Raw genomic sequence first — 26,115 nt, forward strand, 5'->3', positions numbered from 1 at the left:
GGGAATGTCTTCCGGTTGCACATTTCAATAAACCACATTATTCTTGTGCTAACATTTCCATCCTAGGCCCACTACAGTGTTCTAGTGAAGCTCAATACCAACTGGAAGTATAGCACCTCATTTTCTGCTTAGGCATTTTACAACCTTCTGGACTTAACGTTGAGTACAACAACTTTAGACTGTGAACACTGTTCACCATTTTGCTCTCAGCAGTGCCACCCCATTTTCTCCTGTTCAAATCTACCATTCACACTTATTTTATATCTCAATTGCTCCTTTACAAGTATCAGGACTCCCTTTAGTTTTTTGCTCAGGGCACCCTCACCATTTGTTCTACTGGCTCCACCTCTGCCTTTTCAACAGGATAGAAAACTTAATATTCTAGACCTATAAAGGCTGACTTCTATGAATGTTGGAAATCTGAAACTGACGTTGAGAATGCTGGAGAAATTCAAAAGGAGTGTCATACCTGATTATAAATAGTAACTCAGCATCCTTGGAAAGAGAAACAGCTTGAGTTGGTAAGCTTCAACCGCATTCTGTGTTTATCTTTGTCCAGCCCTCTTCGGTTCTGCAGATGAGTCAGTTGGATTCAACATTATCTCTGTGTTTCTCTCTCAGCAATTGCTGCCATGTCTGACTTTCTCCAGCACTTTATTTTTATTTCACATTTCCAGTGCTTGCAGTATTTTGTTTAATGTATGGGAATACCTCATTTTGGATTTCCTTCTGTTGCTGATCTCTACAACCTTGGGACTCTGCTTCATTTGGTTTACAGCTGTATCAATCTAATTCTTAGTGCAAACTCTGACTCGATAGAAGAAATGTTTCTCCTTCCTTTGCTTGTTTCCTGTGATGGCCAATGTGATTTTGAGTGCAGACTTGTTTGCATGTTAGTCTAATGGTCCTTTCCAGAACTAAATTTCCCTGGAAAATGATTTCTTATTAAAAGTAATTTTCTGTCAAGAACTTATCATGTAACCAAACAATAAACTTAAAGGGGTTTATAAAAAGGGACAACAAAAGTTAATTAAAGCAGGAGAAATTGATTCCAGGATATCTTCTGTTTTCAAATTCTGGTGTGCCTGCTGTTGGAAATATGTTGTGAGACTTGTAAATCTTTTCCCAACCTTTTTCAAGGATGTTGTCAAGTTTGGAGGGTTTGAGATACAGGGAGAGGCTGAATAGGCTGGGGCTATTTTCACTGAAGCATTGGAGGCTGAGGGTTGATCTTCTGGAGGTTTATAAAATCATGAGGGGCATTGATAGGGTGAATAGTCGAGTCTTTTTCCCAGAGTAAAGGAGGCCAAAACTAGAGGGCATATGTTTTGGGTGAGAGGGGAAAGATAAAATGGAGCTAAGGGGCAATTTATTCGTGGTGTGTGTATGGAATGAGCTCCCAGAGATGATGGTGGAGGCTGTTAAAATCGCAGCATTTAAAAGGGATCTGGATGGGTACATGAATAGGAAGGCTTTAGAGAGTTGTGGGCCAAATGCTGGCAAATGGGACTAGATTAATTCAGAAAATCTGGTTGGTGTGGACGAATTGGACCAAAGTGTTTGTTTCCATGCTGTACAGCTCTATATCTCTAAGCAGTTGAATTTAGAATAAGCTGACTGTTTGATAGGCATATGCTCTGCAGAATTCAACTTAAAATCTCTCTGCCTGAAAGTTTTTAAAAATGTTGATAACTGAATGAATGATTCTATAAACACGGTGGCACAGTGGTTAGCACTGCTGCCTCACTGTTCTAGGGAATGGGGTTTGATTCCACCCTCATTCAACTATCTCTGTGGAGGTTGCACATTTTCCTTGTGTCTGTGTTTGATCCCTCCAAGTGCTCTGATTCCCTCCCACCGTCCAAAGATGTGCAAGTTGGGTGAATTGGCCATGCTAAATTACCGATAGTGCCCAGGGATGTGTAGGTTAGGTGTGTTGGCCAGGGGAAATTGTAGGGTTACAGGGATGGGGTAGGGGGATGGCCTGGTTGGGATGCTCTTCAGAGACTTGAATGGCCTGTTTCCACGCAGTTGAGATACTACTTTTCAAAAAAAGATCAATAATGAGTTAGATTCCTGGGATAGCTAAGCTGAGAAGAGTGTTCCCAGATGGAAAACCCCAGAGTTGAAGGACAGCCTAATGTTCGGAGCTGAGGTGGCTATGCTTAAGATACTAACGAAGCTTGTCTTAAACTGGAAGTCTTCCGTTGAAACCTCCTCCAACCATTCCATGCTGAAGACCTTGCCAGAAGTAAGTTAAAAATCACACGGCATCAGGTTATAGTTCAACAGGTTTATTTGGAAGCACTAGCTTTCAGAGCGCTGCTCCTTCATCAGGTGGTTGTGTCAACTTGAGCGGGTTCATGATCCGTAATCCTTTTGATCTTTTCCTGCATTTCTGTAGAAACTTGATTGTGTGTCGATATGTGCAATCTTCTTGGAGATCCTCTCGACTTTAAGCCAGCAGTTAGTGATGTCGGTGGTAGTCATGATTTGGAGATGCTGGTGTTGGACTGGGGTGCACAAAGTTTTAAAATCACAGGTTATAGTCCAACAGGTTTATTTAGAAGCATTAGCTTTCAGACCGCTGCTCCTTCAAAGCTCGTGCTTCCAAATAAACCAGTTGGACTATTACCTGGTGTTGAGTGATTTTTAACTTTGTACACCCTAGTCCAACACCGGCATCTCAAACATGACTTGCCAGAAGTGGCAAGCCTGTGAAATCCGTTTATAAAAACTTGGAAACAGTTACATTTTCCAGTTTCTGTGTTTCTGACTTGTGTTTTTGATGTAAGTCAACTGATAGAGAAAAATATCAGAATTAAGTTGAGACCATGACTAACCTTATTCATCGTAACTTTAATATCTTTAATATGACATTCTAGATAAGGTAGAGGTAGTTATTAGTTTGCATCTAATTTTGATTTCTGTTTTAAACAGTGGCTTCATTTTGTTAGTAGATACCTGGGTTTTCTGGTTCAAAAATAAAGTAAAACTTACCAATGTCTATTGAAGTCAGAACACCAAGCAGATCAATAAAATAGACAAGATCTTTGTTTTCCTAATTAGACATTCAAATGAACTGGGTGAAGTGGAAGCAAAAGATAATGTGGTATTTTTATATTCTTCCTTGGAGAATGCGATGAGCAGGATCTGAAGTTCAGCTTCCCCACGTGTTGGTCTGCTTGCATCATGAAGATTTATTATACTGGGTGTAAATATGTTGAGGCACCAGAGTGAATTTGGCTGTTTGATAAAATATTGGAGGCAGTTGTTACTGCCGCAGGAGCCTGAGGAAACATTGTTTAATACCAGAAACGTGACCATTTATTTTGAGTGCTTACATTCTCAGTAGTTCACAGCACTGACATGTGATCAGATTGCCCTTTGTAACCTATAGGCATTTTTTTTTGTCATTTACGGGATGCTTGATGGCTGGGTCACCATTTATCCTCAATTGTCCTCAAGAAGGTGTGATGAACATGTCTTTGAGCACTAGCAGTTGTGTTATAGTTGTGCTATTGAGAAGTGAGTTACAGAATTTTGACTCATGACCATGAAGAAACACTGATTTATAGTTGCAAGTCAGGATGTTGTGTGGTTCAGAGGAGAAATTAAAGGTGGTAATGCTTCCTTGCTTCTACTGCCCTTGTCCTCCAAGGTGATAGAGGTCATGGGTGTAGAAGGTACCTTGGTGAAAGTACCTTGTGTGGATGGCATACACTGTTGCCACTGTGCAGTGGTGAAAGGAGTGAATGTTGAAGATAGTGGATAGAATGCCAATCCAGTTGGTTGCTTTGTCTTAGATGGTATTGAGGATTTTCAGGTGTTGGAGCTGCATTTGACCAGGCAAGTGGATCAATCCTGTCTTGAGAGAGTTTGATATATATTTCAGCAATTCATAATTAGAATGTATGTAGATTGAAATTAATACCAATTATTTTCTATCCTGTTATACATAGTTAATGAGAAATGTTTTCTTGATAAAGAAGAGGCACAATTGGGTTTTATGACCAAAAAATGCATGTGGAATAGTTTTAAACATTTTAATTTAAAAAAAAGTTTGCTTCTCGTGTCAAATTACATTTTTTGCTGGCCATGAAGCTAGATAGTTCATTTTTAGAGTTTTGCTAATGCAGACCTCAATGACTTGTTTTAGTGTCATTAATCTGATTAACCTGCCATCCTCTCCTTTCCAAGGTATCTTGGCTAAAAGTGGGCATTCTCTGTGTATGGGGATCGATGATTGATTGATTGGTTATTAATTTGAATGTTGAAAACACCTAATTGAGGTGTTTGGGATGATTAAAGGATTTTGATAGGGTAGAAAGTATTTTTTTAGGCTTCCTTGTTCTATACCTAATGTTAAACTGAGTCAGGCTTTTTCAGGGACGATCTCAAAAATGGGGGTTGACAGTCTAAACTGTTCCAAACACTCAGAAGGCTAGGTTATTAAGAATTGGTAAATTTCAGAGATTTGACAAAAACCTAAGTATTGAAGAATAGTCTCTGGATTAAAAACATATAACTTTGCTTTCTCTCCACAGATGCGCTGAGTGTTCCCAGCAATTTCTGTTTTTCTTTGAGATTTGTTAGGTAAGGGTAATAAACATTTATAAACATGGAGTTAAGGTGCAGATTAGTCATGGCCTAACTGGATAATGGAACAGATTCAAAGGACTGAATGTTCTACTGCTGCCCAGTTATCTTCATGGTGTAACTCCAATGTAATGGATTAGTCTGGTGCTGCAATTGTTTTTCATAAATCGGGGTCACTATAGGAGCACAATACTTGGCTTGAGCACCCTGACATAGGAGAGAATATTTGGGTGAGCCTCTGGTTCTGTCCCAGTGAGTTGCTGCTAGATAACACTGTTGTGGAAACCTTGGTGGAGGTGAGGATCAGCCTTTGCTTCAATGCACCCTGTATAATACCAACCCTGAATTGGGCTTGACTTTCCTTTGAAGAATGGGTAACACGTTAAAGGATTGCTCATAATTCTCAAGCTATAATGTCTCAAGAATCAATGCCTTTGGAGAAAAGGAGAAGAACATTTTTCTTTTGTGTTTCTTAAATAGCTTTATGGTCACTGTTATGCTTTATGGCATTAAGGAGAGACTGTAGAGTGATAGTGAGATTTGAGAAGATTTGTAAGTCAGGTCGAGGTTCTGGATGTAGGTTTGTTCACTGAGCTGGAAGGTTCATTTTTCAGATGTTTTGTCACTGTACTAGGTAACATCTTCAACGAGCTTCCAGATGAAGCACTACTGGTGTTTCCTGCTTTCTATTTATATGGTTGGGTTTCCATGGGCTGGTGATATCATTTCCTGTGGTGACATCATTTCCTGTTCTTTTTCTTAGGGGGTGGTAGATGGGATCCAAGTCAATGTGTTTGTTGAAAGAGTTCTGGTAGGAATACCATGCTTCTAGAAATTCTTGTGTGTGTCTCTGTTTGACTTGTCCTAGGATGGCTGTGTTGTCCCAGTTGAAGTGGTGTCCTTCCTTATCTGTATGTAAGGATACTAACCACTCTCCCCTACATCAAATACAATTTGAAATTGATTGCTAGACTATTCAGACCTCTTGGCATCATGGTAGCCCACAAACCCACCAACACACTAAAACAGCAGCTAATGAACTTGAAAGGCCCTATACAGACAACAAGCAAAACTAATGTCATTTACAAAATACCATGCAAGAACTGTAACAAACACTACATTGGACAAACAAGCAGAAAACTAGCCACCAGGATGCATGAACATCAACTAGCCACAAAACAACATGACCCTCTCTCACGAGTATCCTTACATACAGATAAGGAAGGACACCACTTCGACTGGTACAACACATCCATCCTAGGACAAGCCAAACGGAGACACGCACGAGAATTCCTAGAAGCATGATATTCCAACTGGAACTCTATCAACAAACACATTGACTTGATCCCATTTACCACCCCTGAAAAAAGAACAGGAAATGATATCACCATAGGAAATGACATCACCAACCCAAGGAATCCCAAACCTATAAATAGAAAGTAGGAAACACCAGCAGTGCTTCGTCTGGAGGCTCGCTGAAGATGTTACCTCGTATGGTGACAAAACATCTGAAAATGAACTTTCCAGCTCAGTGAGCAAACCTACATCTAGAACTGTAGAGTGAGCAATTATTTTAGTAAACAGGCATCCGTAACCAAGTGGCAGATGTTGGATGTCGTGACTTTTCTGAACTGTAATTTATTTATTTTAGTGTACAGGAGACTTATATTTTCTGTAATAACTGTTACAATTATTTTATAGGTGGCTGTACAGATTTAAAAGTGGATGTGTAATGGGGATCTTCAAGTTGGCACTCTCTCACACATACATACAGTATGAATATTTGAATATCTTTTGACTGTTTTCAGGAAGGAGTTGGATGTAATTCTTAGGGTGTGGGGTGGAAGTGGTTGACATTCAGAACTGATCATATATTGATGACCAAGGGACTCAGTGTGCTACTCTTGCTCCTATTTTTAATGTTTCTACGTTGCTTGTTTAACTTGAAGCCATTGAGCCCTGGCATAAGTCCATTTTCAGTTCTGTCACTGTGTCCATCTAGATTAAAATTTTATCAAGTATTCCTCTTAATATAGGCTATGTTTATCATCTTCATCATTTCTAGTGTTCTTTTGTGGTTGCATAAATAAGGCGGTGTCTCATTCCTTTTTTTCCTGAAGGCACAGACTGTTCTTAAGGTATTTGCCAAGATCTGGTACTTGGCTTCAAATGTAAGCCAAGATACCGGGTCCTAAGATTTAGCAGCAATGTTGACAAACTAGCTTGATTGAGCGTAGTTAGCTTGATGCAGGCTGGAGATCCTATTTTGGCATATTATCGAGTGAGTGTGGGAGAGCTTGGTGAAGATCTCTATGACACTCTGCCAACTAATCTGTCACATTTCAATTAGCTGTCCACACACAGTATGTAAGGTAGAATCTTACAGATTATTGATGATCCTGTGTATGGTTGAATTGACACATACGTCTTAATGTTGGAATAACTGCTGTTGTTGTGTAAACACTCAATGCTGTAAGTTGCTGTAATTTGTGCCTAAGGGTTGTTTCCTTCACATTTTAACAGCATTATATAATGTATACAGTTAAAAAGAATTCATCTCCTGCAGAAGAATGAGACTTGGAATTCTTCATTATATGTTTTCGAGAGATCTACTTTTGGTCCTCCAAGCCTCTTCAAGTTAGACTGCCTCAATGACTGATTATGTCTGGGTACCATAATCTCCTTTTGAGACTGAAATCACCAGCATTGCTGCAATTCCTTTTAAAGTGTATAATTACTGGCAAAATTTCAACTTTTATCAAACTGCTATCTTCATTAAACTGTTCCTGAATCTCTCTGAGCTCCAATGTTTCTCAGCTGGATCAAGCAATTAGTACTTGTGGACGTTTTTCACCCTGCTTGGTGTGCATTGATCTATCAATGGCTCCTCGGGATTTTCTTCTACCATTTTTCCACGCCATGAACCACCACTTCCCAGCCGTTTGCAGTCCACTAACCAACAACACTCCTTCTGCTTTAGCATTCTCCTAACCACAAGCTAATTTCTCTCTTCCTTCAGTAAGAGAACTGAGATATTGAAACTAGAGAATATGCTTAGACGCCCATCTCCATAATGCATAACTTGCTCTGATCTATCCTTGATCTGTCTTTTAGGGTAAGTAAATCATATTTTACAATTTCTGCTTGGCTGAAGTCAATGGGTTTTACATCTTTGAGTTAACTAAGTGTTTTAGTATTTAGCTGTAACTCCCAAAACAATCACTATTTCATAAGATCCCTACAGTGTGGAGACAGGTCATTTAGCTCAGCAAGTCCACATCGACCCTCTGAAGAGCATTCCACCCAGACCTGTCCCCCTACCCTGTACTTCCAATGGCTAACGCACCTAACCTATACAACCCTGGAGAGTATGAGCAATTTTTAGCTTGGCCAATCCCCCCAAGTTGCACATCTTTGGATTGTGGGAGGAAACCGGAGCACCTGGAGGAAACCCATGCAGATACGGGAGAATGTGCAAACTCAATACAGACAGTCACTCGAGGGTGGAATTGAACTCGGTTCCCTGGCCCTGTGAGGCAGCAGTGCTAACTACTGAGCCACTGTGCTGTGGCCTGTCAAGACCACAGGCAGTAGAGACAGCATGCCTCCACTCTGCAAGCTCTCCTGACTTTACCTTTTTAGCTATTGACCTTGCAAAGTAACATGACCCTAAATATTTAAGACCCTCATGTGCATGAATTGCATTTATTCCATTTTCCGCAGTCAAACTTTAGCACCTAAAAATTACATAAGAGAGAACGTGAACCCGACATTGTGTCCTATTTCATCTGTCTTGATTAAATAGCCCTGATAGCTATCTAAATCTAATTGGAGTGGACCAAGCTCTTTTTTTTTTCCCCCTCAAATCCTACCTGAGATACTAAGATATTTAAACTTGAAGTTATTGTTCTTTTCTGACCTAGTTCCTCACACACCAAGTGGACCAATAATGTACATTGTAATCTAAATCTGGTCTAACCAAGGTCTTGTCTTGTACAAAGACAAACCAATGTGTTTTATTGTAGGTTGAATACACTTGTCTGTACAAACCAATTTGCTTTAGGTTTTGTTTACTTTGAATCTTAAGCTTTTTTCTGTTGACAATTTGCAATTCAGTTTGATGTAAAGAAGAATTATTGGTCTTGCCTGTGTACATAACCAAGATAAATGGTGTTATGTGCCACTTACTAGACCTTAGACCATCCTCCCAATTAATTTTAATCTGCTAACATAAATTTGTTCTTCACCCTGCAGCTTTGTTTGTATTGGATTCATGCCAAATTTTAATTCAGCTACGTTCACTATGTACAGTAGTGAAATGATCTACTTTGCATAGCGTGCAGTACGGTGGTGCTCAACATTGAGATCTGAAATGAAAATCATGTGGTGTAGGCAGGATGCAAGTAGCTCTGCTGTCTGTGTATTGACAGAGGGCTTGTACTTGGGTTAATGCACAGGGAACCTCCAGTTTGCTTTCCTTTCTTTAACTTACCACAATCAATTCAGGAATCCAACTGTGAACGACATGTATAATAAATACTCTTATGATGCATTATAATTTGCACCATTCCATTCACTCTTGTCCCCTATGCTCACTGACCATGTCTGGCACTAATGCAGCAACATCTTGATTTTAACAATCTCATCCTCTTCTCTCCCTATCATTGCAACCTCCTTTAGCTTTATGCTCTTGCAGAATTCTGTATTTGTATATGCAGCTTTCATTTCCTTTACCTTGCTGTTTGTGGCTGTGCCTTCAACCATTGGGGCCCTTAGCTCTGAAATTTCCCTTGTCAACCTTCTTGTCTTAGCTTTAACAGAAACCCCTCTGAAAACAAAGGGCATTTGTTCAACTGTCTTAATATTTCCTATGTCTAGGTGTGAAATTTGGACTGAAGTAAAAGTGAAAAGTGAAGCCACCATAGTCTTAGCAGATCATACAGCTGCTCTCTTTTAGAGAGAGAGAGAGAGAGACAACTGGCAGAGGTTTACTCGGAGGGTCACCACACCAGGCAAGGTAAAGAGGTTCAGAAGGAGAATCCTTCATGGTAACCTCCGTCGGTGTGGGAATTGAACCTGAACTGTTGGTGTCACTGAGCATTACGAACCAGCCATCCAATCAATTGATCTAGCATACATCTAAAATTCACAGCTTGTAACGGCTGGGAATAATGCTTTCTTTGAAACGTGTTGCAAAGTTACCTTTATTCCTCAGCGCTAGGATTTAGCAGCTCCCAAAATGCTGGCTTACAGTATTCCTGTGGGAAATCAAGAGCAGGTGTAGTATCTTTTCACTCTACTCTGCTCTTTGAATGTCTGCAAGTCGAGCAACATAAGCCTTACCTGCAGGTTGTCTGTTCTCCCTTCTCAGTTTGGGAATGAAGGGTAGAGGATAGAATGGAATTGAGGACAAGTTAACATTCATTTGATTCATCTAAAATTAACATAATAATCTCTAAGTGACATCATGATCACAAACTAGGCGTATCCTCCGAGTGGTCTGTGAACTAAGGTTTTCTTGTATACGCTCCTATTAACTTGTTGTATGTTTTGATTACTAAAAAAATGACCAGCAGTGCAGCTTTGTTTTAAAACAAGATCAAAAGTTGGTTTAATATGTAGCTATTGCTGTAAGTTAATTGAGTAAAAAGTAAAGTTATTAGCTAAAACACATACAAAGACTTGAAATAAGTAAGAATAAAAGTTACACATCAAGAGGAATATTAGATCAGTTTGTAAGTTTGCTCTCTGAGCTGGAAGGTTTGTTTTCAGACATTTTGTCACCATGCTAGGTAACATAGTCACTGAGCCTCCAGTGAAATGTTGGTGTTCTGTCCTGCTTTCTGTTGATGTCTTGGTCAATTAAGGTGGGTGATATAATTTCTGGTTCTTTTTTGCAGAGGATGGTAAATGGGTCCATCTTGATGTGTTTATTGATGGAGTTCCAGTTTGAATGCCAGGCCTGTAGGAATTCCTGTGCATGTCTCTGTTTAGCCTGTCCTAGAATGGATTTGTTGTCTTAGTCAAAGTGGTGTCTTTCTTTGTCTGTATGTAGGGATATTAGTGAAAATGGGTCATGTATTTTGGTGGCTCGTTGGTGTTTGTGTATCCTGGTGGCTAGTTTTCTGCCTGTCTGTACGATTTGTAGTATTTGTTGCAGTCCTTGCAAGGCATTTTGTAAATGTCATTCCTTTTGCTGGTTATTGGTATAGGGTCTTTTTTGGGTTCATCAGTTGCTGTTTCAGTGTGTTGGTAGGTTTGTGGGTGACCATGATGCCAAGGGATCAGAGTAGTCTGGTAGTTATCTCCAAGATATCTCTGATGTATCAACTGCTGACACAGAATTCTAAGATTTTTTTTCTCTTTCTCCTCCCCAAAGGCAGATGAGATGTGTCAAATACTAGAAAGTTAGGAATAAACAAATGGAACTTTCTTACCAAAAGGCTTAAAAAAATTACCAGACACTGAGTAGAAAAGAAACAGAAAGAGAACTGGTTTAGTCTGTTTAACCATTCAAGAGATCATGTCTGATCTGTGACTAGACTCCATACACCTGTATTTCCCCAATCCTATTAACACCTTTGATTTAGCAAATATGTAACTGTGGCTTTTTAAAAATTAACCATTCATCAACTTGCCATTTACAGGTGAGACTTGCAGACGGCCATGTCTCTTTTTTTGTGAAGGGAAATGTTTTTTTTTTCATTTCTGTTTCAGTTCCAATTCTTAGACTTTCTGTCTGTGTGTGTCTCTCTCTCTCTCTCTCTCTCTCTCTGTCTCTCTTTCTGACTCCCCCACACCACCACTGTAGACCAAAACTCTTCAATTCTCAAAAGTACTTTTTGTCCTATTTAATCTGATACCTGTGATCACCTACATTTTAATCAAATCTCCATTTGCCCTTCTAAATTCCAGGAACTACAGCCATAATTTGTATTAGTGTAGTCCCTCCTTATAGTTTAATCCTTGAATTCCGATACCATTCGAAAAACCTTTGCTGAGTGACATCCAAATGTGTTACATCCTTCCCAAGATCCTGCCCAGCAATGGTCAAAGCAATAGATATGATCTGAACAATGGTCTGTAACAGTGACATATTACAACTATTTTCTGATCATCTATTCCTGTGGATGTCAAGACCAGCATTTTATCACCTTTTTAAAAAATATTTTCTGCAACAATATGATATATTTTGCGAATAAGAAAGAATTGAAGAGTCAAAAAAGCAGGAAGGTGCTATTAATCTGAGGGAAAAAAATAGTATTTTATGTCAAAGGACCTTCTTTCCACTTCTAAGTAATAATTCTTCTGTTCTTCCTCGATGGTTGTGGCCTATCATGACATCTAGTTCTAAAAGTGTCAGTAGTCGTGTGATTATACGTACTGTTCATTAGACACTGAATGTTGGTGTACTGTTTAGCAAGAGATGCTGGAGTAGTCTGGCCTGTTCTCGGTCTCCTATAATGCTGGTGTGTTTGAGTAGATCAAGATTGTGGGGCTATGCTGTTTGAGTTTTGTCCCTCAAAAAAAACGGACAGTTGTCTCCTTCTGGTTGAACTGAACCAACTTGCATTTGGCTGGTGATAGAGGCTGGGGACATAATAGTCAAGAGTGTGGTGCTGGAAAGGCACAGCAGGTCAGGCATAATCCAACGAGCAGGATAATCAACGTTTCGGGCATAAACCTGTCAGGCTTATGCCCGAAACTTCTATATTCTCCTGCTCCCCGGATGATGCCTGACCTGCTGTACTTTTCCAGCACCACACTCTCTACTCTGAGCTCCAGCATCTGCAGTCCTCACTTTCTCCTGGGGACATAATCGTCTGGGTAAATCAATGCTTCTGTCCAAGTGAAAATATGACATGTAACTTTCTCTTTCAAGATTTGGATATTGACTGAAGGATGAGAGAGAAATCTCTGTCTGAAACTTTCAATGGGTGTTTAAAGGAAAAGCTGCATTCTTCTTGGTTTTTAGAATGAAGAAGGGTAAATGGAGAATGTAACTCCATATCTATCTTTAGAGTTTGAACTGTGCAAAACAAAAAGGGTTGAAGCTGTGGATGAAGCACATGGTAGCACCATGACTAAGAAGAATAGCTTGATGTCAGTAATGTACCATCTTCAAAGATGTTAAGCTATTTCCAAAAAAAAGCAGAAATAACCCATTTAGCTCCTTGAACCTACTCAACTATTCAATTAAATTGATGATTGATCTGTTTGTGTTTTCAATTCCATGTTGTCATCTACCCCAATCTTTTGATTTCTTGCCTAACTAATCTAACGGCTTCCACCCAATAAAAATATTCAATGATCCCTGCTTCTACTGATTTCTGAGTTACGGAACCAATTGGAGTAAAGTGGATTTTGTGTCCTTGGTGTTGTCTTTTGCGATTCTTAGATTGCCCTTGATACTGTAGAACCCTGATTAAGAAGGTCAGGTTTTTGTAGGGGAGTTTCACCCTTTTAATAGCTGGCTCCAAATGTCGGCAAAGCTTTTTTTTTGAGTAAGACTAAAATTGCAAATATCTTAACGGAGTTCCTTGAATTGGCTGTCCACTGTTTTAAAAGATAGACTTTTGGTGTCAGGTTCATACTTAGAAATATTGAGGACATCTTGTTTTGAAAATCATGTTCTGTGATTGTAGGCAATTAACTCTACTTCCAGCTTCAAGCCATGGTGGTCAGCACAAGACGTCTTTTAATACTTTTATTTTGTATTTTACATGCTTGTTTGCCCATTAGGACCGAAATGGGCTGCATCTTTGGCAGAACCTGCAAAATGAAAACAGTTTGTTGTTTTAATTGTCCAGCATGTATTTATTGCAAATCCTAATTTTAATTCTTGTTCTTGTGGCTTGAGGAATAAAATGTTTGAGAATTTTTTCAATAATGTTTTTCTCATAATTTTATTGCTTTGCGGCTGTCTATTTCTATTTTTCTCTAATTTATTTTATTTTTTTTTTCTAGGAAAAGGGGCATAGATGTTGTACAGGTGAGTTGCATTATCTTCATTCCAAGTGCTGTCTTTTGTTTGATCTGTTGATTCATTCGGAGAAGGTAACAGTATGTTTATTTGAATGATGTATCAAGGGAAAGCTATATAGTTGGTGTGCTGAGGCCTTTTCATGATTGCTTCACAAGTGGGATTGTGGCTAACATTTTAAAGTGTGTCGGGGGTTCGTGAGGAGTTGAGGGAGGAGAAACCGGACAACTTGATGGAGTTAAAAATGTTGTGGATAAAAGAGTATTAATGTTCTTCTGAGCTCTTCAATGGTGTTTTTGTGTGTGTGAGGGAGTTGTGAGAATCCCTTGACTTTGTTGCTTGAAATATTAATCTTGATCCTACAGAGGAACCCACTGGGCTCAAATGTGCTCCCCAAAATATTGTAACTTTAAACTTAGAAATAATAGTCATCACTTCTATGTGACTGAAGTGCTCTGTGTTACTTAAAAGGAAGAGGAGGTGGAGGAAGTATTCTGCATATTTTCATTGACAGGATCATTTATTTTGTGCATATTATTGTTTATATAAATGGAAGAAAATTGCATTTAATCCAAGGGAGATCATCCCACTAGTTTAGACTTGATTGATAGTGTTGAAGTGGAAGTATTTCATTTAACTTTTTGACGTCCTTTCTGCTTGTAATGTTTAATCACCATCACTAAGAACCGGACTTCAGTTTTTAATACGGCATATATATTTATGCTTTATCAATGTCATCATTATCTGCAGTAAAGGGCAACCATATGTTTAGATTACAACAGCGATAATATGTCAAAAGTAATTAATTAGGTGTAGAATACTTTGGGACTCCCTAAGATTGTGTTATATAAACCAAAAGTCATGATTGTTGCATCGTCACTCTCTCTGTCTCTCTGTCTCTCTGTCTCTCTGTCTCTCTGTCTCTCTGTCTCTCTGTCTCTCTGTCTCTCTGTCTCTCTGTCTCTCTGTCTCTCTGTCTCTCTGTCTCTCTGTCTCTCTGTCTCTCTGTCTCTCTGTCTCTACACTGCTCTGCTGCCCTGACGCACTTTGCATGGTATCATCTACCAGAATAACACACAAAGCAGCACTTCGCACTGTCTCTCCATACATGTGACATTAATAAATCCATTAGTCAATCAATCTGCTATGCTATGGAGATTTTGTTTGTATTTGCTGATGCAACTGAGAAAGTTTTAACTCCCAAAACCAGATGGAGTTGGGGCAGCTGAGATCTCTAACATACTGAAAATCTCCCATATCTAACCTCAACTTGCCTTCATCCCTCCCAGCTATGGTTTTAAAGACTCTGAATTATGAAACTGCTTTCAACTATTTTAATGAGGTTACGTGTGTCTGGTTTAGCTCTGTTTTTACATTTTACACATGTCAGTTTGGTTAAGTAAGTGCCTTTTGTAGCACGGCTTCTGGGTGAGAAGGAGGATGAGTGACTGAGTGTAAACTGCTTTAGCCATGAGTCATTTAAAAAAAAAAATCATTTGTGGGATGTGTGCATCATTGGCTGGGTTGGCAGTTATTGCCTGTGCCTAGTTGCCCTGAGAAGGTGGTGGTGAGCTGCTTTCTTGAACTTCTGCAGTTCACCTGCTGTGGGTTGACCCACAATGACATTATGGAGGGATTCCCAGCATTTTGACCAAATAATGTTCCCCTTCCTTTACACATGACTTCCTACCAATCTGGCTTTCCAATTCCCCTTGTTGTTTCAGCCACCCCCACCAGCCTCCATTCCTTGTGTTGTTTGAGCAAGAGAGGATGCAGCCACACAGTTGCTGCAGCCTGGTGTCAATAACGTACCCATATAATAGCCAACAATCTCTCCATCAAGAGGGAAAACATTTAAATCCAGTCCTGTTGTTACATTTAGCACCTGGCTCTGAGTTTGTCTTCTAAGAGTACAGTCACTAATGAAAATTGTTTTAGTCACTGCAGTGTCTAGGTAGGAATTTCTATGATATTCTGCCCATTTGATCTGCAAAATACAATGTCTGTAATTTTATGGGTGGAGAGACTGAAGGACAATGGAAAGGGAGCTAGTGTTTTAAGAGTTTGAGCTTTCTAGGGATGTATCAGCTTTTGCAGGTTTTGTAATTTGTTCTGCCCCATTAGACAACAGTCCTATGTTCAGCCTTTGAAAGATTTACATAACTGATGAAGGTAGCAATTTGGTGCCTTCATTTGCAATGGTTTTCCCATTTTGTCTATACCATTTAGAAGACAGCAACTAATTTGTCATTGTCCTCTTTATACACTTCTATCATGGAATCTCGTGTGGAATATGGTGCTTCCAAACTAGTGGGGTGAATGTGCTGCTGGGTTTAAGAGCTCACATCTCCTGCATAGCATCGATTCACTGGGATTTGACTTCCCTTCATGTGTTCCTCTAGTGCTGACTGAAATGTCATTTAAACTGGGAAGTTGGAAAAAGAAAATACTCAGAAACTTTGCCATTTTTAAGAAGATTTGTAGCAGAGGTTGAGGTTTAGATTGTAAGTTGCTCTCTGAGCTGGAAGGTTTGTTTTCAGATGTTTCATCACCATACTAGGTAACATAATCTGTGAGCCCTCTGGTGAAGCGCTGGTGTTCTGTCCAGCTTTCTATTTATGTCTTGATCTGTAGTGGTGGATGATTATTATTTCCCACCTTAACAGACCAAGACACACAAATAGAAAGCAGGACAGAACACCAGCGCTTAACCAGAGGGCTCACAGATGATGTTACCTAGTATGGTGACGAAACATCTGAAAACAAACCTTCCAGCTCAGCGAACAATCTTACAACCTGCACTCACTGGTTCTGTTTCTGTGCAGAAATGAATGCAAAACAATAGCGTGTTTCTTTATTATTGTATAATAGGTTCAAAGCTCTTCTGAATGTGTGGCTGATATGTGTGGAGACCCAATAGTTAATCTCATCATACCTAGATCTAGCAAGCAGCAGTAAGATGAATGACCAGTGTTTTGTTGTGGTTGCTTTAGTAAAAGATGAATGTTGGTCAATACTTGTGCCAGTATTTCAAATGCAGTGAAAATTGAGACCGGCATTTATCATAGAATATCATTGTCATTGGCCTGTGCCAGACCTTTTGTCCCATTAAACACTCTACCCCACTCATTCCCCATAATGTCTGTCATGGCCATAGGATGTCCCAAAGCACATTTAAGGTCAATCAATTTAAAAAGGAGGAAGGGAAGCAAGGGAGGAGATTGCAGAGCCATTGGCCTTGATTTTTATGTCCTCTTTGTCTACAGGAGTAGTCCCAGAAGACTGGAGGATAGCAAATGTGGTTCCCTTGTTCAAAAAGGGGAGTAGGGATAGCCCTAGTAACTATAGGCCGGTGAGTCTCACTTCTGTTGTGGGCAAAGTCTTAGAGAGAATTGTAAGGGATAGGATTTATGCACATCTAGATAGGAATAATGTGATCAAGGATAGTCAGCATGGTTTTGTGAAGGGCAAGTCGTGCCTCACAAACCTTATTGAATTCTTTGAAAAGGTGACGAAGGAGGTTGATGAGGGGAAAGCGGTAGATGTGGTATATATGGATTTTAGTAAGGCGTTTGATAAGGTTCCCCATGGTAGGCTACTGCAGAAAATACGGAGATATGGCATTGAGGGTGAGTTGGAGGTTTGGATTAGGAATTGGCTGGATGGAAGAAGACAGAGGGTAGTAGTTGATGGCAAAGTTTCTTCATGGAGTGCCGTCACTAGCGGTGTTCCGCAAGGATCTGTTTTGGGACCATTGCTGTTTGTCATTTTTATAAATGACCTGGAAGAGGGGTTAGAAGGTTGGGTGAGCAAGTTTGCGGATGACACGAAAGTCGGAGGAGTTGTTGACAGTGAGGAAGCATGTGGCAGGTTACAGCAGGATATAGAGAAGCTGCAGAGCTGGGCAGAAAGGTGGCAGATGGAATTCAATGTAGCTAAGTGCGAGGTGATTCACTTTGGGAAGAATAACAAAAAGATGGGGTACTGGGCTAATGGTCGGATACTTGGTAGTGTGGATGAGCAGAGGGATCTTGGTGTCCATGTACACAGATCTCTGAAAGTTGCCACCCAGGTAAATAGTGCGGTGAGGAAGGCATATGGCGTACTGGCTTTTATTGGTAGAGGAATTGAGTTCCGGAGTCCTGAGGTCATGATGCAGTTGTATAAGACTCTGGTACGGCCGCATCTGGAATATTGTGTGCAGTTTTGGTCGCCATACTATAGGAAGGATGTGGAGGCATTGGAACGGGTGCAGAGGAGGTTTACCAGGATGTTGCCTGGTATGGAAGGAAAATCGTATGAGGAAAGACTGAGGCACTTGGGGCTGTTTTCACTAGAGAAAAGAAGGTTTAGGGGTGACTTGATTGAGGTGTACAAGATGATTAGGGGGTTAGATAGGGTCGACAGTATGAACCTTTTCCCGCGTATTGAGTCGGGTATTACAAGGGGGCATAGCTTTAAATTAAGGGGGGGTAGATATAGGACTGATGTTAGGGGTAGGTTCTTCACTCAGCGAGTCGTTAGTTCATGGAATGCCCTGCCAGTAACAGTGGTGGACTCTCCCTCTTTATGGGCATTTAAGAGGGCATTGGATAGGTATATGGAGGATAGTGGGTTAGTGTAGTTTAGGTGGGCTTGGATCGGTGCAACATCAAGGGCCCAAGGGCCTGTACTGCGCTGTATTCTTCTATGTTCTATGTTCTATGTTCTAAGAGAGACAAAGTCAGAGACCACATGGGAAGTGATTCAAATGACAGAGAAACCAACACTGCTTCTTGATTCAGCAGTGAATCTGCACAGCCATGGCATCTGCTGTTTACTGGAGGGCATAGGTTTAAGGTGAGAGGGGAAAGATTTAAAACGTACCTAAAGGGCAACTTTATCACGCAGAGGGTGGTGCATGTATGGAATGAGCAGCCAGAGGAAGTGATGGAGGCTGGCACAATTACAACACTTAAAAAGCACCTGGATGGATATATGAATAGGAAGGGTTTAGAGCGATTATCAGCCAAGTGCTGGCAAATGGGACTAGATTAATTTAGAATATCTTGTCTTGATGAACAACACGGACAGAAGGATCTGTTTATGTAGGTAAAACAATGACTGCAGATGCTGGAAGCTAGATTCTGGATTAGTGGTGCTGGAAGAGCACAGCAGAAACTAATCCAGGATCTGTTTATGTGCTGTACATCTCTATGACTCAAGTACTTAAGTGTATTTAATGCTGTACACACAGCACACACTCTCTCAAACAACAGTGTGGTGATGACTGAATAATTTGTACTTTGAACATGTTGACTGAGAGAGAATTATTGAGCAGGACTTTAGGGATAACACCACAGCTATTCTTTAACATAATATCATGAAATCTTTGCATCTATTTGAAAGAGCATGCAGCATCTGAGTTTACTATCTCCTCTGAAAGATGGCACTTGCTCGTAATGCCCTGGAGTGTAAACTCCTTTTTTATGTCCAAGTCTGTGTATGTGCTGTGGAATCAGCCAGTATCAGTTAATGGTTGGGGTAGAATATTGCTACTGCTTCTTCGTTCCAAACAGGGCTTCAGGGTTACAGTGGTAAGAATTAGCCACCAATGAATCTTAACAAGAAGAGGCATTTATCTTAACAACAAGATGTGGTTTATTGCATGATAACAATAGGTGCACATTACATTGGCTAGTTAGGTATTTAGGCAATGGCTAGTTTCCAATTAGCCCTAGCAATAACAATGAGACAGCTGACACTGTTGGGATAGTGAAATAGACACTGCTTTTCTCCACCAAAAACTGTATGACATCATCAGATTGGATGGAACTTAATGCAGTCTCCAACATTAACCCTTTCAAAACCATTGCAACACAATTAAAAATCAGACAACACCAAGTTATAGTCCAACAGGTTTAATTGGAAGCACACTAGCTTTCGGAGCGTCGCTCCTTCATCAGGTGGTTGTGCCACTTGGTGCAGGAGCGGCGCTCTGAAAATTAGTGTGCTTCCAATTAAACCTATTGGACTAGAACCTGGTGTTGCTGTGTCTTTGTTGCAATGTTAAAAATCAGAGTCTTGGACTGGTTCTTGAACCTACAACCTTCTGATTTGCGCCTAGCTGATCCAGAGGGGATACAATTCTGTTTGTGATATAGGGTGGTTAATTTGTTTTTCTGCTGCGGTCTTATATTTGTTTGTGCATTATGGCTGGAAGTATTGGTGGGAGTGCTGTTTTTTGTTTGTAAACAGTCTATTTTTAACTCTTGCTTTATTGTGCAGATGTTGTGACTGCCTCTGGGCTCCCCTTGAGCAATGAGAAGTTCTCTGCTGCAGTGTGGCAATAGACCTGGGGCAGAACCACTGGGTGATACTTTAACTTTTTTGATTGCATTGGGAAGCTTGAAGCTTTTAACCCACTTTGCTGCCTGAATCTTTCACCACATGGCTAATGGTTCAAATAGTTACTGATATCCTGGACAAGGACAATGTTGTTAATGTATTCACTGATGCTTCATGTTTGGTGAATACATCGGCTGCTGGTTATGTTTGTTAGTTCAGATTATAACATTCCTGGATCTGCACATTGGCACATTAGGGGAAGCTGGGCTAGATGCAGGTTTATGTTTACATCACAGCAGCATGTTTATCTACCAACTCCTTAGACATAAAGATTCACAGTCTTTCATCATTTATTAAGCGATTTTGTTTTTCACACCATAGAGTCATAGTCATTATTTGAGACACTGTGGTTTAACTCTTGCTTTATTGTGCAAAAGTTATCACGACAGTTTTGCTAGCCGCTTTGTGTAGTTTATTGTACAGGTACTGTCAAGATGCTGTACAATGTGAAAACTCTAGCAGCTGATGGCTGTCTTTTCCAATGGATAATTCCAGTACTCCTCTATAGAAATGCTCACTTCACTGAAAAGCCAGGAGGAGAAACTGTCATGAAGGAAAATAATTTGTTCAAATAACAGATCCTGCTTGTGATTTCTTGAAAAGGGCTGTTGTTTTAGGACTCAAGCACAAGTCGCATAGAATTCTTTTCATTGTAAGTTTGAATCCGTGGAAAATTTAAAAAAAAAATTTTGGGTGTGTTTCTGAATGGATGCTGATCATTTGATAGAAAGTTAGTTAATGGCACCTTGCTTTGTTACTGTCAGAGACATTTTGTAAATAGGAGCTATCACCCTTGACCTTTTTAGAATCCTGTCAGACCTGCTCCGTGTTTTTAATTTCAAGTTCCTGCATCTGTTGCTCACTTATTATTTCTTCCATTCTCTTGGTGTTCATCTTTCTCCATCCCTTGCTTAATTATCGTCACCCATTTTGTTTCATGAAATGATATTTATGTCAGCCTTCTGCTGCCCCACTTTCTTCCCACATTTTCAAAAACAGTTTCTTCCTGGCCAGACCCATAAGTTTTTCCTTAGGAATTAACATTGTTGACTCAATTTCTCCCTTCTTTGTTTTGTTTCTCCACCCATGTTCCCTTTGTTTCACTCCATCCCATTTAACTGCAAATAGCATAGAGTCAAGAGTCAGAGATGTACAGTATGGAAACAGACCCTTCAGTCCAACTTGTCCATGCTGATCAGGCAACCTAAATTAATCTAGTCCCATTTGCCAGTATTTGGCCCATATCCCCCTCAACCCTTCCTGTTCATGCAGCTGCCTGAAGATTAACACTGATGCCTTAAAAAGGGCATTAAGCAAGTCTGAGCGAGACGTGAATTTAAGATTATATTTCTGAGCTCAGGGGAACAGGGGTGGGCTGATGCTGACATGAGTATGCCAACTGATACTAGCCAGTTAGCCTGTTTCTGCATTCAAAATTCTTTGAGATGGTAGCTCAGTGATTAGCACTGCTGCCTCTCAGCACCAGGGACCCGGGTTTGATTCCATGCTCTGGTTACTGTGTAAATTTCACACAGACATTCTCCGTATTTGCATGGGTTTCCTCACATTAGGTGGATTGGCCATGCTAAATTGCCCATAGGGTCGAGGACTGTGCAGGCTAGGGATAGCGTGTGGGTGGGATGTTCTTCAGAGGGTCAGTTAGATTTGATGGCCAAATGGTACCGAGAGATAAATGGGAGGGAATAGGGCCTGGAGAGAAAGTAGCTGGGAATGCAATAGGCAAAGAAGGTGGGGGTGAAAGTGATCAATGGAGCAGATGGGCAGGTAAGAACATTCAAGAGGGTGGTGCCGAGTTGGAAGGTTGGGATTGTGACATGGTGGGGGGGTGGAAATGAGGAAACTGGTGAAATGCATATTGACCCCATGTGGTTGGAGAGTCCCAAAGCGCAAGATGAGGCATTCTTCCTTCAGGCATCAGGTGGTTTGGGTTTGGCAATGGAGGAGACCCAAGACCTGCATGTCCTTGGGGGAGTTAAAGTGTTCAGCCACCCCAACCCTAACCACCTGAGGCCTGGAGGAAGAACACCACATCTTCCGCCGTGGCACTCTCCAAACACATGGGATCAAATGTGGATTTCACCAGGTTGCTCATTTCCCCTCCTCCCATCTAATCCCAGTCCCAATCTTCCAACTCTGCACCACCCTCTTGAACAGTCCTACCTGTCCATCTTCCTTCCCCACCTATCATTTTCACCCCACCTTCATCTACGTATCGCATTCCCAGCTTCCTTCCTGCTCTTCCCCCACTCCCAAATATCTCTCAGCCACCTTGGGCCACAAGCCTCATTTCTGATGAAGGGCTTATGCCTGAAACATGCACACTCCTGCTCCTTGGATGCTGCTTGACTGGCTGTGCTTTTCCAGCACCACACTGTTGGACTCTGATCTCCAGCATCTGCAGTCCTCACTTTCTCCTAGACTTGATGGGCTAAATGGCCTGCTTCCACACTGTAGGGATTCTTTGACTCGATCTCAACTGCCAGCCCTAAAGAAGGATTTTCACTTCCTGTCAATCACTCCTCGTGCACAGCTGTACGTTTTCCATTTTGATTTCAGCTTTTTAACATTTAGATTTCTTCCTTCCTCATTCAAGTTCCAAAACTTGGAAGTCATAAACAAGAACAAAAGAAAACTTAAAATATCTGGTTCTGGTGAAAGGCCATTGATGTAAAATGTTACTTGCATTTCTCTCTGCTGATACTGCCTGACCCACTGAGGGTTTTCCAGATTTTTTTTATTGTATTCTGGCAGAGTACATTGACAGGGCTATGAGCAAACCTGAGAGAGCTTCCCAACATCTGAAGATGGATGTGTTTTGTTTGGAACCTTTCCAAGCTGGCAGTGCTTGTGTTTGTATTGATTTAGGGTAAAGCCTGGAGGTAAATGTTTGTAGCTTTAAAATGTTGACAATAACCATCTCACTATGTGAACTTTAGCCGAGAACCTCTTGGGACATTAAAATTACCTTTCATTTTCTCATTCTAATCTCTTCAACTCCTTGAGATCTTCTACAAAGTAAACTGTTCCATTTATACTTGGTTTACTCCATATTGTCAGTACATATTCTCTTTGTCTTTGAGCCTAAAAGACCGCTCAGACCAAAATAATACATGGTATTTCCTTTAACTTAAAATCTGAATCACTGCTTTAAAATATTAACCATTTGCTACAAGTTAAGAAAGTGATCAAAGAGTGGCCAGTGGAGAAGATCTTCTATTTTAGAGTCGGGTCTTAGCTTGAAATTTTTGGGAAGTGAAATAAAAATAATTCATACAATGTGGATGCAACAAGATTTAGAGTCATAGAGATGTACAGCATGGAAACAGACCCTTCGGTCCAACCCGTCCATGCCGATCAGATATCCCAACCCAATCTAGTCCCACCTGCCAGCACCCGGCCCATATCCCTCCAAACCCTTCCTGTTCATTTACCCATCCAAATGCCTCTTAAATGTTGCAATTGTGCCACACTCCACCACTTCCTCTGGCAGCTCATTCCATACACGTACCACCCTCTGTGTGAAAATGTTGCCCCTTAGGTCCCTTTTATATCTTTCCCCTCTCACCCTAAACCTATGCCCTCTAGTTCTGGACTCCCCAACCCCAGGGAACAGACTTTGCCTATTTATCCTATCCATGCCCCTCATAATTTTGTAAACCTCTATAAGGTCACCCCTCGGCCTCCTCCGCTCCAGGGAAAACAGCCCCAGCCTGTTCAGCCTCTCCCCATAGCTCAAATCCTCCAACACTGGCAACATCCTTGTAAATCTTTTCTGAACCCTTTCAAGTTTCACAACATCTTTTTGATAGGAAGGAGACCAGAATTACATGCAATATTCCAACAGTGGCCTAACCAATGTCCTGTACAGCTGCAACATGACCTCCCAACTCCTGTACTCAATGCTCTGACCAATAAAGGAAAGCATACCAAACGCCTTCTTCACTATCCTATCTACCTGCAGGACTCCACTTTCAAGGAGCTATGTACCTGCATTCCAAGGTCTTTTTGTTCAGCAACACTCCCTAGGACCTTACCATTAAGTGTATAAGTCCTGCTAAAATTTGCTTTCCCAAAATGCTGCACCTCGCATTTATCTGAATTAAACTCCATCTGCCACTTCTCAGCCCATTGGCCCACCTGGTCCAGATCCTGTTGTAATCTGAGGTAACCCTCTTCGCTGTCCACTACACCTCCAATTTTGGTGTCATCTGCAAACTTACTAACTGTACCTCTTATGCTTGCATCCAAATCATTTATGTAAATGACAAAAAGTAGAGGGCCCAGCACAGATCCTTGTGGCACTCCACTGATCACAGGCCTCCAGTCTGAAAAACAACCCTCCACCACCACCCTCTGTCTTCTACCTTTGAGCCAGTTTTGTATCCAAATGGCTCGCTCTCCCTGTATTCCATGAGATCTAACCTTGCTAATCAGTCTCCCATGGGGAACCTTGTCGAATGCCTTACTCGAGTCCATATAGATCACATTTACTGCTCTGCCCTCATCAATCCTCTTTGTGACTTCTTCAAAAAACTCGATCAAGTTTGTGAGACATGATTTCCCATGCACAAAGCCATGTTGACTATCCCTAATCAGTCCTTCCCTTTCCAAATACATGTACATCCTGTCCCTCAGGATTCCCTCCAACAACTTGCCCACCACTGAGGTCAGGCTCACTGGTCTATAGTTCCCTGGCTTGTCCTTACCACCCTTCTTAAACAGTGGCACCACGTTTGCCAACCTCCAGTCTTCTGGCACCTCACCTGTGACTATCGATGATACAAATATCTCAGCAAGAGGCCCAGCAATCACTTCTCTATTTTCCCACAGAGTTCTCGGGTACACCTGATCACGTCCTGGGGATTTATCCACCTTTAACCATTTCAAGACATCCAGCACTTCCTCCTCTATAATCTGGACATTTTGCAAGAGGTCACCATCTATTTTCCTACAGTCTATATCTTCCATATCCTTTTCCACAGTAACTACTGATGCAAAATATTCATTTAGTATCCCCCCCCATTTTCTGTGGCTCCACACAAAGGCTGCCTTGCTGAGCTTTGAGGGGCCCTATTCTCTTCCTAGTTACCCTTTTGTCCTTAATATATATTTGTAAACCCCTTTGGATTCTCCTTAATTCTATTTGCCAAAGCTATCTCATGTCCCTGTTTTGCCCTCCTGATTTCCCTCTTAAGTATACTCCTACTTCCTTTATACTCTTGTAAGGATTCACTCAATCTATCCTGTCTGTACCTGACATATGCTTCCTTCTTTTTCTTAACCAAACCCTCAATTTCTTTAGTCATCCAGCATTCCCTATAGTTACCAGCCTTCCCTTTCACCCTGACAGGAATATACTTTCTCTGGATTCTTGTTATCTCAGTTCTGAAGGCTTCCCATTTTCCAGTCGTCCCTTTACATGCGAACATCTTCCTCAATCAGCTTTTGAAAGTTCTTGCCTAATACTGTCAAAATTGGCCTTTCTCCAATTTAGAACTTCAACTTTTAGATTTGGTCTATCCTTTTCCATCACTATTTTAAAACGAATAGAATTATGGTCACTGGCCCCAAAGTGCTCCCCCACTGACACCTCAGTCACCTGCCCTGCCTTATTTCCCAAGAGTAGGTCAAGTTTTGCACCTTCTCTCGTAGGTACCTCCACATACTGAATCAGAAAATTGTCTTGTACACACTTAATTAATTCCTCTCCATCTAAACCTTTAACACTATGGCAGTCCCAGTCGATGTTTGGAAAGTTAAAATCCCCTACCATAACCACCCTATTATTCTTACAGATAGCTGAGATCTCCTTCCAAGTTTGTTTCTCAATTTCCCTCTGACTATTGGGGTGGGGGGTCTATAATACAATCCCAATAAGGTTATCATCCCTTTCTTATTTCTCAGTTCCACCCAAATGACTTCCCTGGATGTATTTCCGGGAATATCTTCCCTTAGCACAGCTGTAGTGCTATCCCTTATCAAAAATGCCACTCCCCCTCCTCTTTTGCCTCCCTTTCTATCCTTCTTGTAGCATTTGATATCCTGGAACATTCAGTTGCCAGTCCTGCCCATCCCTGAGCCATGTTTCCATAATTGGCATGATATCCCAGTCCCATGTTCCTAAC

At 40.9% G+C, this 26,115-nt stretch overlaps 1 protein-coding gene across 4 annotated transcripts in view; it reads left to right on the plus strand.

The window, feature by feature from the left end:
* The window catches only part of itpk1a (inositol-tetrakisphosphate 1-kinase a), a 232,664-nt gene that overhangs the window by 20,263 nt on the left and 186,286 nt on the right, over positions 1–26,115 (plus strand). For 3 of the 4 annotated variants that reach the window (XM_087989685.1, XM_043697201.2, XM_043697200.2), the window contains exon 3: positions 13,567–13,591. The exons of the other annotated variant lie outside the window; for it this stretch is intronic. In XM_087989685.1, the coding sequence (XP_087845811.1) occupies positions 13,567–13,591 (25 nt within the window). The remainder of the gene's footprint in view (positions 1–13,566; positions 13,592–26,115) is intronic. 4 annotated transcript variants of the gene reach the window in all.

Source organism: Chiloscyllium plagiosum, unplaced genomic scaffold (assembly GCF_037043375.1).
Source record: "Chiloscyllium plagiosum isolate Xiang-an unplaced genomic scaffold, Cpla_swu_hap1 HiC_scaffold_8, whole genome shotgun sequence".
Classification (NCBI taxonomy): Eukaryota; Metazoa; Chordata; class Chondrichthyes; order Orectolobiformes; family Hemiscylliidae; genus Chiloscyllium; species Chiloscyllium plagiosum.